The sequence below is a fragment of the Peromyscus leucopus genome, chromosome 1, assembly GCF_004664715.2.
Source record: "Peromyscus leucopus breed LL Stock chromosome 1, UCI_PerLeu_2.1, whole genome shotgun sequence".
Classification (NCBI taxonomy): Eukaryota; Metazoa; Chordata; class Mammalia; order Rodentia; family Cricetidae; genus Peromyscus; species Peromyscus leucopus.
The window spans coordinates 179,596,126-179,607,543 of record NC_051063.1 but is presented as its reverse complement, the minus strand read 5'-3'; the positions used below and the strand labels follow the sequence as shown (position 1 = coordinate 179,607,543).

The 11,418-nt window shown below is 41.5% G+C and overlaps 1 protein-coding gene across 1 annotated transcript; it reads right to left on the bottom strand.

Moving 5' to 3' along the window:
* Nucleotides 1–208: 208 nt before the first annotated feature.
* LOC114703875 (vomeronasal type-1 receptor 4-like) lies at nucleotides 209–7,729 on the bottom strand. Its single transcript, XM_037202089.1, has 4 exons — nucleotides 7,334–7,729; nucleotides 6,783–6,838; nucleotides 2,607–3,593; nucleotides 209–541 (listed from the first exon to the last, which is right to left on the bottom strand). Exons 3-4 carry the CDS (start codon nucleotides 3,327–3,329, stop codon nucleotides 425–427), a joined length of 840 nt encoding a protein of 279 aa, XP_037057984.1. The 5' UTR covers nucleotides 3,330–3,593; nucleotides 6,783–6,838; nucleotides 7,334–7,729; the 3' UTR covers nucleotides 209–424.
* Between the last annotated feature and the right edge of the window lie 3,689 nt (nucleotides 7,730–11,418).

Here is an 11,418-nt window from a genome sequence, read left to right as displayed (position 1 = left end):
AAATGTAATGTGTAATATGAGTGTGTGTAATGTATGCATATAACAATAATTATAGAAGAAGAGGTCCTGACTTTGAGAAAGTGTAGGGGTGATGGGAAAAGTGGCAAGGTCAGAGGGAGAGGTGGAAATGATGTAAATACAGCACTAGGATTTTCTTGGCAGACACTCCATCCCAATTCATATTTAAATATATAATGTTCTGTTTAGTTGTCAGCTGTTGCGAATGACCTTAACTTGGGTTATATAAATCTACACATCTATTCACTCCACATAGAGGAGGCCATAACAGATCAAAGGATTCTGGCCAAGGACAGATTGTTGAAAATGTTTTATTTGAAGAAAGAAGTTTTATTTGGATTCATTACAAAAGTATGGGTGACCAGACACAGGTAGGCAAATACATGTTTTCTTTTCTCTTCATTTCTTACTCCAAAGCCTCAGATGAATAGGAGACCATCACAGAAAACCACAACTGGTCACAACGTAGTAATCGACAGGTCGGGAGAGCCCAGCTCCAGTGGTTACATCTCCATCCCAGCCCCTGCATTGATGGTTTAGGGAACATTTCAGAAGAGGGTGTGAAAAAGGTTCTAACAGCCAGGATATCAGTAAGTCTGCTGTGAATGAGTCTATCCTAGAAATGTCTACATAATTAAGACTGGATCAATGGCAACACCAATGGGCATATTAACACGGAAGGGGGAAATTTCATGGGGTCCCACTCCTGGATAAAGAATTAGAGGTAACAAATGACTGCAGGGAGTAGAATTAGTCTCCCCCAAGGATGAACCCCCTTATTGGTTGTCCAATACAGATCGATCAACACTGAAATAGTATACAAACAACAGAAACAGACACAGCAGATTGTATCTATATTTATTGCTGCATGTACATATGTATACACACATATGTGTATGCAACAATAATAATAAGAGGAAAAGTGGCTATCAACTTGAGAGTGTGGTTTGGGTATATGAGAGGGAGGGGTTTGAGGGAAGGTATTTGGGAGGGGCTGGAGAGAAGAAAAGGATGTGAGAAAGTGATTTAATTCTATTTCAATTAAAAAATACTAAACAGTCAGGCTTGTGATAGTCTATGGGTGTAACTTCTGATACTACCAGGTGACACCACCCCACAGCAGATTCCCTCATCCTCTGGCTCTTATAGTCTTTTTGTTCCTCTTTCATCAACGTTCCCTGAGCCTTAGGTGCAGAAGTTGTCCTGTAGCTACATGCACTGGGACTGGGCTTCACTACTCTGCAGTTGGATTGGTTGTAGTGTTCTGTAATAGCCTCTATTGTTGCTAAAGAAATTTCCTTGATGCAGGCTGAGGACTGCACTTAGGAGGCCTTAGCCTTACACAAAGAACTACAGGCAACTAAGGAATGTCAGGAGTGGGAGAAAGTCATCCCCAGGAAAAAGCACACCAACTAGTTATTCAATATGGAATGGTCAGCCCTGGAAACATATGCAAGTGTCATTATACAGACTGAGCAGGTAGTACTTAAGTATTTAGTGATACACAGATACACACTCATGTATATAACAACAATTAATAAAAAAAGAGGCCATGAATTTGATAGAGAGCAAGGAGAGGCATATTTCTAGAGGGCTTAAAGCGAGGAAAACTAAGGGGGAAATTCTATAATTATAACATAATTTCAAAAATAAAAATATTTAAAAGCATACTAAAAATGTAAAGAAAATATGGGTGACTCAAAGACAGCTATGGTAGGAGGACGTTCATTGGGTAACTATCAGTTATTCCACAAAAGAGTCCCTCCCACAGCAGTATTTGAGGTAGGTAATAGTTAAGACAGGGAAATTTATTTGTTCAATGATAAAAGACGTTCCTGAGGACAGAACACTCCATAAAAAACACAATACATTCTCCAAATGTTATTTTAAATCTTTGCTTAGAAATATATATGTATTGTTTTTTGAGACAGGGTTTCTCTGTGTAGCTTTGGAGTCTTTCCTGGAACTCACTCTGTAGCCCAGGCTGGCCTGGAACTCACAGAGATCCACCTGCCTCTGCCTCCCAAGTGCTGGGATTAAATGTGCGCCACCACTGCCTGGCAGAAGTATTTTAATAGGGAAAAAAAATCAAGAAGTAGAACATTGTTCAGAATACTTAAAATATAGTCATTTTGCCCAAAGTTTTAAATCTGAGTGGGTAGTAAATGTCGATTTTATTAAAATTATGTACACAGAGTTATATTTAAGAAAAATATTCACTACCTGAATTTTAATAGTATACAGAATGTCTGAAGTATAACTAATGTTCCATCAGGCATTCAAGGTCCACATTCAAATTCTTTATCCTATAGAAATCATTAGGACAGTGTTCTAATGATATGAAAATGTGGGTTTCAGTTCAGCCATGAAGTGCACTTTGAAAACAGGTCTATTCTCACTACAGAAAAGAAAGAAGTGAATTGCAAAATAAGTTTATTATTCTTCATTAGTAAAAAAGGGCAGATGGTTGGGTAGCATGTTGTCAAAATTACATTAATTACTTCCAATCTTGGAAGTTTTGTTTGTGCATAAAAACCACAAAGGGTGATGAAGTTGTGCAACAAATAAACAAACACAAAAATGCTCACCATCAACAAGATGCTGTGAGTGGCTTTGCGTTCAGGAGATGGCTGACAGGAGAGGCTGGAGCTGTGGAGATGCTGGGCTCTCTTGCGGTGTCTGTAAAGGAGAGTCACCATGTAGAGGCTGGTCCACATCATGAGGGTCAGAAAGACGATGTCTCCTATTATGATAAGACTCAGGAACAACCCTGGATTGGGGTACTCAGGTGGTCTCATTTTACAGTAAGCATGAGAATATCCATAATCAAGATCAGTGTAATTGATTTTTGCTGCCACAGTCTCCACGATTTGCGCATATATGAACAGGTTGATGAGCCAAGATAACAGGAAGGCACAAAAAGTCCAAGTCGAGAGTTTAGGCTTGAGCCACGCCCACTTAGAATTACTGGGCATGATGGTGATGGCTTGGAATGCGCTTAGAATAGAGGTGGTACAGATGGACAGACCCCGGGTGACTCTGAATAGGTATAAAACTGCCTTACAACCAACATCATCTAGAAACCTGGGTACTCCAAAGGATGACATGATATGTGATATCATAGCAAATATGATCGTCAACACATTGACTATCATCAGGTGCATCAAAATGGGATCGATAGGTCTGCTAAAGTGAGATTTGACTAAGAAGCTGTACACATACATCATGAAGAGCAACGAGTTTCCTATGATACCCACACAGAGCTGGGATACATAGAAACCCCCCAAGATGGTGTTTCTTCGAAAAATCATCTCAGTAATGCTTAGGATATTATTAGGCTTGTCAGGTCTTCAGTGAAAGCTAAGTGGATTTGAATTATAGAACTAATTACATAGTGATGTTCATGGGAAAATATACCGATTGACACTTGAGAAGGAGAGAAGGTTGGAGAAATGTTAAACTCTGTTGTTTTTCAGATCTGAGAACCTCAGAGGACAGAAGGTGTTGGGGCAGGTAGGCTCAATGCAAAAGTCTTCTGAGGGCTGTTATGTTAAGTGTCAGGATCGGTTAATAACCTGAAAGGCAAATTTGCATGTTATAGAGTTTTATTCAGTAGATCAAACTGTGTATTTAAAAAAAATCCCATTTGAAAGTTGTGATCTTTCCCCAGATATTGTGTAAAATACAGACAGTAACATGAATATTTAAAAACCCTTAGAGACTCAATTGCATGCAAAACTCTTCCAAGATAGTAATCTTTAAATTTTCCACAAAGTGGCTGCAGAGTTGGCTCAGCAGTTAAGAGCACTAGCTGCTTTTCCAGAGGACACAGGTGTGATTCCTAGCACTCACTTGGGGGGCTCACATCTGTTTGTTACTCCATTTCCACATATGCTGGTACCTTCTTCTGGCCTCTGTGGGCACCAGACATGCACAAACTGCACAAACATACATGCAGGCAAAACACTTGTACACCATAAAAGAAAAGAATAAATTAAGAAAACGGTTGTCCACAAAAGTAGATTTTCACATGGGCTTTTGTGTCTAAGTCTAGTCTATGGTCACTAGCAAATTTCTGCAGCATTTTAAGGACTCAGGCCAGTGTAGAGCTGCAGAGCACAAAGAGACAGAGCTACTATACAAGCCCCAGTGTTGAACACATTCTCAGAGAAATATATTCTTGTCACTATTTCTATTATTTGCAGGGAAATGAACAGAACTGCAGATCATCGTGTTATGTGAAATAAGGCAATCTCACACGGATAAACACCATATGTGTCCTCACATGTGGAATCTGGTAGAGAAATTTACAAACCCAATGGGGAGACTCTTAACCGTGTATAAGAAATGGAGGTTGGAGAGTGATACAGAAGTGGACTATGGGAGAATATAAGGAATGTCACATTTGTGCATGTATATAAATGTTATATTGAGACATACAAATAAGGTGTGTATTTGTCATTATGATTCAATAAATTTGTCAATATGATTCAATAAATTAACAACCATAACAACAAAAACCAAATTGTACTAAATGGATTAAGTGTATGTTTTATTTTTATCATATTTCGAATATGTCATGTATCATTACGCAAACATCACGTTCCAGCTACCTCTTAGTCTATCCATAGTTTAACAAAAACAGAAACATGTCAGCAGTAATTGATGGGTACAGTTACATTGTGTAAATGCTGATGAGCACAGAGCTGCACTGCCCAAAGGCACATTAAACATTTACTCCTTACTACAGTGCAGACAGTTTGGGTGGCAAAGGAATGGCAAAGGGGCTGGGGACATGATGGCTAGTGATTGAGAGCACTGATGGGTTCAGGTCGCAGTACCCACATGGCTGCTAACAGCCATCGGTAACTCCAGCTCAAGGGGATTCGGCCTCTGAGGCTCTACACACGGTGCACAGATATACATGCAAGCAAATTATCCAGACATATAAAATAAAGGGAAGGGCCAAACAGCGGTAGCAATACCTTTAATCTCAGTACTCGGGAGGCTGAGGCAGGGAGATCTCTGTGTTTGAGGATAGCCTGGTCTACAGAGTGAGTTCTAGGACTTTTAGGGCTACACAGAGAAACCCTGTCTTGAATAAACAAACAAACAAACAAACAAACAAACAAACAAATGGAATAAACTTGGGAAGCAGATGATAGGGGGACAAGGGGAGTTGGTGGGAGGTTTTAGTGGGTGCAAATGATCCAAATATATTGTATAAATGTATGAAAATTTCAAATAAGGAATAAAAATACTAGTAAAACGTTTTTCAACTTAACCAACAAAAATCTGTCACCTTAAGTAAATAATGTCACACAAGGAAATTGTTAAGGGAACAGAATTACTTATATAAGCAATCCGATGTCTTTTTTACATTCAAGTTGTATCATTTATCTTCTTTTTAGTGTTAAATACATATTGTTTTATTTTTTAGAATATAAGATAATTCCAAGAATATAAGATAAGGTCAATTCACCTTCTCTTTCCTCCCTCCAAATCCTGAAACATACCATCTCTTTCTCTTTTTTAAATTCATGACCTCTTTTCCTTAATTGTTGTTATGTACATTCATAGTACATGTATGGAATTCCTAAGTACGTAAATACAACCTGCCCAGTCTGTATAATGTTACTTGCACGTGTGTTTTCAGGGCTGACTTTTGGTATTGGATAATGAATTGGTGTGCTCTTCCTTGGGGAAGACTACTCCTCCCACTCAGTATTTCTTGCATTCCCATGTCTTTAATTACAGAACATTGATATCTGTGTACAGAAATATTATGACATGTAACACTATATATCAAACTTATGAAATTACAAAGAGGAAGAAGATAATGAATAATACAGTGAGGTTTTTTGAGAAGTCTTACAGTATTCAACAAGTGTAACAGACGTAAGAGCAATAGCATTTAAGAGGTCTGAGTGAGACCATTTATATATTCTTTTTTGACTGGGTCTCTCTAAGTAGCCCTTGATGTCTTGACCACATAGATCAGACGGGCCTAAACTGGCCTGCTTCTGCCTCCCAAGTGCTGTGGTTAAAGGCATGCTCTATCACGCCCAGCCTTGAGACCATTTATATCCTTAACCTGACAGCACAATCAGCACAAATACACATCCTTCTCTATCAGACACACAGGAAGCAGGTGGAAAACAACACTGAAAGCCATTTTGCAGAAAAGTTTCATTTTTTTTGGTAGCAATTATGAATTCTAGAGAAATTACACAAGCATTTCCCAATACATTGAAAACAAAAGTCACATATTAGTAACCACATAATGAAAAAGTTCATGATGAAAATGAGTTACAGAGTGTCTGTTACAGGAATATGTGTGGGTAACAGATGAGAGGTTTGAAGGTGCAACGACATTAAAAGGGAAATAAAAATGGACTTTTAAGTAGCGAATTGATTTGAAAGATGAAAGCAGCTTCTAGGAAACAACTGAGGATGAGACATGACTTTAGAGACAGTCCTATGTAGAGATAGCATCAGCATTAGAATGTTGGGGCTAAGATGGGTGTGGTGGGGCACACTTTTAATCCCACTACTGGGGAGGCAGAAGCTGTCGGATTTCTGTGAGTCTGAGGCTAGCCTGATCTACAAATTTCCAGGACAGTCAGAGCTGTTACACAGAGGAACCCTGTCTCTAAAACAAACAAATAAACAAACAAGCAAGCAATCAAACAAGCAAACAAACATGTTGGGGATAGAAACTGCAAAACTGCAAGCATTTTTTTTCAAGATTATAGTATAATTACCTTTGCAGTGATTTTTGGAAGTTTGAGTGACGGCAAATTTCTCTGAGCTTGAAGTTCTATTGCAAGAAGATAAAATTATAGAAAGGAATAAGTGTCTATGCTTCTCAGGAAATTGAAGAGATGCAAATAGATAGATAAACAAACAAACAAACAAATAAATGGAAAAAATAGTGAAAATAATATGGATAAAAGACATGTATTGTTACGAAAAACCAAAAAGATACAATTTAGTTGACTTGAAAGAAAGCCATGAGAAAAAGAAATATGAAAACCAAAATCCTCTGTTTAAGAAAGGGTAGACTGGGGAAGAGGAGCAGTGGGGTCATCATAGCTGTTTGTTGCAGTGAGAGCTGAATACTGGGAGCCTTACTCAGGGCAGTGTGAATCCAAGTGTCTTGGAAAGGCTGCCTAGTAGGAGCCATGACTAAATCAAGGACAGGGTAACAGGACTTGTCCTCCCAGTGGACTTGAATCAGCTTGTCACCCATGGTGTAAATGACCCTGTTTACTGTGCATCATTTAGTGCACCCAAGAGGAAAATAATATTCTACCTGATGAAATGTGAATCTCAGGTATCTTGAGGAGGCTGAGAGTGTCAAGTCTGTATCTGAAGATGTGTAATTTCCCAAGATGAACTATTCCAGAAAGTAAACTTGAGGACTGAGGAAGTTATAAGCATTGCAGCTTGGATGGAAAGGTATCCTGGCAGCTGGAAGCCAAAGAATACCACAAAGTCACACTGCACAACAAACCTCACACAAGGGATTGATTGGGATGGAAAAAAATTAGGAGTGTGGCTGCCTCTGTTTGAATATGAAAAAGCAGCAAACTAAACAGGATAGAGGGCTTATATAGAGCTTCTTGGGAAGAGGGTGTAGCTTTCTGGTGTGGAGATTGATGGTATTTCATGTCCAGAGATTGGGCTTTTTGTTCTGCATGGTGGGGGCAGGGTCCAGCAGTTAGGGCAGTTAGAGAATTCTGTGGGCAGAACCTGGCAGTTAGAAGTCCTCAGGGGAGGGGCATGGTCACAGGAAGGGGGGCTATGTTATCATTAGACTACTTCCTGCTAAATCAGGGCATGGAGGTTCTTTGGGCAATCTTCATCTTCATCATCAGGATGTAACTGGGTGCTGCAGGTCTCTGGCTCTGTAGCTAGAGGCTGGTAATCCTGTAATAGTAACTGGTTAAAAGTCTGGTTATAAACCTCTTGGAGCTGTTGTTGAAGAAATTTAGAGAAGAAATTTCCAAGGCAGGGTACAACAAGTGGGATTAAGAAAAGAAGGAAAGAGGGTTTGAGAAGGGCATCATCAAGTTTCATATTGGACTATCAATGATCTATTGGCCAGAGGCATCAGCCTGTTTCTTAGGTTTTTGAAGGTCTGTCTGAAGTTGTTGGATCTTATCTTTTATAGGATTGCTAAGGGCAGTCTACACCTGGTCAATGTGGATGGTGATCTCTAGTTTGATCATAGAGAAAGAAGCAACAGGGGACAGGCGTTTTAAAAGTTGCTTTAGGTGTCGCAGGGATACGTAGCTCCTTTTGGTACCCGGTTGGTGAGCAGTCTCCAGACCTCACCGTGCAAGTGCTCTGGTTGAACCACTAAGTATAGATTTAACAGTAGCATAGAGGGGAAAGAAATCTGAAACATTTCCATCACCCTAAATCACTTCCTTACACCTTCAGAACTTTCATTTACATGACACTTTAAAATACTTTCTTATTCCTTCAGAACTTTCATTTACATAGCACTTTCTTAAACCTTGAAACTTACTTAAGCTTTCACATCCTCAGACAACACTTTCTTAGACCCTCAGAACTTAACTTATCCTCAGTCCTTCCTAAGATTTCACATTCTTAGATCTTTATAACTCTTGTACATTCCCGTATGAATACACGGAGGTGCAACTTTAATACCTTATGAAACAAGCATTGTTTTTTAAATTCTATCACAAACCCTGTTTTTATGATTTTTATCTTCAGTAGTGGAATTACACAAGAATAGAGAAAACATGCACAGGTGATAAGGTACACTGAAGGAGAGATGGATAAGGGATTTAGGGGACTGAATGAGCCTTTGACAGCCTGGTATAATTTCCTGACCCTATTAGGATGGGCTGCTCATTAGAGATGAGAGTTACTTGGACGATAAACATCCATATGTAAGAGCTAAGCCGATAGGTGTAGGTAAGAAGTAGAGAAGAAAGCATGTTTAGATATAAGAGAAGTTTGGATACTTGGTGCAGTGGTAGAAGTCATTATTGAAACTTAAGAATGCCAATTATGACCCTTTGAATTGTACTTCTGCCAGAGAGAGGCTTTTAATAAAATTGGAGTCTGGAGGAAGAGGGGAAGGGTCTCCAAGTGAACTCCGCAGGAGGGACTTTCTACAAGCTCCAAGTGGGAGAGACAGGGGGACAAGGTTGCAGAGGCCCAGATGGGCTTAAGGAAGCTGTGGGGACTTAGGAATCAGCTCCTAGGGGGAGGCGGCCAGGAAACAGGGATGGTTCCAATAGTTGCCCACATGGTGTGGCCCTGTAGTGTGCAGCAGGCTAGAGGAGCCAGTGAGAGGACATTTACCAAATAGGTGAGGAGAGATGGATGGTTAGAGTAGGTGGAGGAAGAAGCAGCTGAAGAATTTGGAACCAAATATGATGGGTAGCAGAAGCCAGCAGAAGCAAATGGTCTGTGCACATCTTAAGAGTCAAGTCAGCATCTTGAAACATTTTGAAATGTTAAGACATGGGCACTAGGGGCTGAAGGGAAACTACCTCTGAGTTGATAAGTTGGAGATCCTAAACCAAGCGGTAGGTTCCTTTGGTTTTTATAACTGAGAGTATGGGGGTATTAAAGGGAGAAGTGGGGAGCAGAAGATTCTTTCTTAGAGGCCAGAGATGGGAGGCTAAAGCCTCCTGAGGCTTTGGAGAGAAAGTGGGTATTGAGCCCAGATAATATATTTGGTGGTGTTTTGTAGTTGAATGATAAGGGGTGTGATGATTGGCTATAGAGGGATTTGAGGTGTCCCCTACCTAGGGATCTACCTGAGAGGTTGGTAAGGGAAGAGGTGTGTTAGATCGTGTGGTTTGGGGGAGAAGGAGGAGGGAGATGGCTGGCAAGCCTGGGGTCAAGTGGATGGGGGGAGCTAAAGAAAGAGAGGCTCCCACTTTAGCCAGAGAGTCCTTTCCCATCAAGAGGATGGCACAGGTTGGCACCATAAAGAAGGAATGGGTTAGGGGAATACCCCTAAAGATACAGCTAAGTGCTGGGGTTTGGTGAAGCTGGTAATGCTGTCTCCTTACTCCAACAACCGAGGAAAGAGAGGGAGAAGTGTGTCCCCAAAACTCCATCAGGACCAAAGAAGTGGCCCAGTGTCCAGAAGGAAGGGGATGAATCACCCTGATACTGTGATAACTACCTGAGGCTCCCTGTCAGAGATATGGTAGTCAGGCCAAGGAAGCCCAGGCCCCCTCAGTTGTTCACAGCCAGACCAGAAGAAGGGCGATCTGGGCTTGAGGTCCCCATCCTGGAAGGGACATAGGGCAAATCAACACCCCAATGCCCGTCTTAATGGCACCTTGGACATGGTCTGGGTGGTTTATGAGGGTTTGGACAGGCCCAGGCTCAGACCCAGTGACCCTTCTGGCCACATTTAAAATAAGGACACCAAGGTTCTTGGACTTTAGTAGGAGACCTGTAAAGGTCCCAAAAAACATTAGGATCTAAGGTACTATTAGGTGGCCCTGTGGACTGAATATCTAAGGGGTATTGGAGCCAAATTTGATTGCAAAAGTGGATAAATTTAGGCTCCTTAGGTCGGGTGTCAGGTGGAGGCTGGAGGTTTTCTAAGAGGCATCTGAAGGGGGAATGGGAGGTTATGGAGTGCTGAGTCCCATGGATGAGAGAGGTGAGGAAAAAGGTCACTGCAGCCTGTAGTCTCGGGCATCCCCTGAACTCAGGGAGGAGAGAAGGAGGACCAAGCCATTCAGAGGGTCGTCAACCAACTCAAGGGTGGTCAAGTGTAGCAAGTTTAGCATGGCTAGGCTGGTTGAAGAGACTTCTGTGCCTGGTCCCAGGGCTTCCGTAGAAGCAAGAAGGCAAGAGAAAACCATGCTCTAGGAGGGCGGGTCTCATCCAGAGCCAAGGGATAGATAAAGGAGGCTTTTGTGGCATCTTTTTCAGGGGAAGACATGGAGAAAACACAGGAAGGGATGCTGTAACCCAACTGGGCCTAAGAAAACTGTCTGATTGCCATTCCAAGGGTGGGGAGAGTGTGGTCAGGTGAAGAGGGCCAGCCGTAGCCTTAAAGACCGTGGCTGGGGGTACCTCCGTTTCCAAGAGAACTAGAGGGGTGCCGGACACTCAACGGTCACTTCCTCAGACTCAGGGAAACGATTACACTGACCAAAGAGAAAACTTACCCAATTGATGCTGGTGGATGGGATGCAGAGCAATCAGTGAGGCAGAAGTTGAGTCTGTTGCGGGTGGACTGGAGAGGAGAGATAGGGTCCCACCCAGTGCAGCTTCCTGCGGGAGGGGAAATGCAGGCACTACGAGAGCCTATCTGAGTCCCAGCACCAGATGTAAGCATTTCAGCTCGTATAGAAAGGTATCCTGGCAGCTGGAAGCCAAAAATACTAG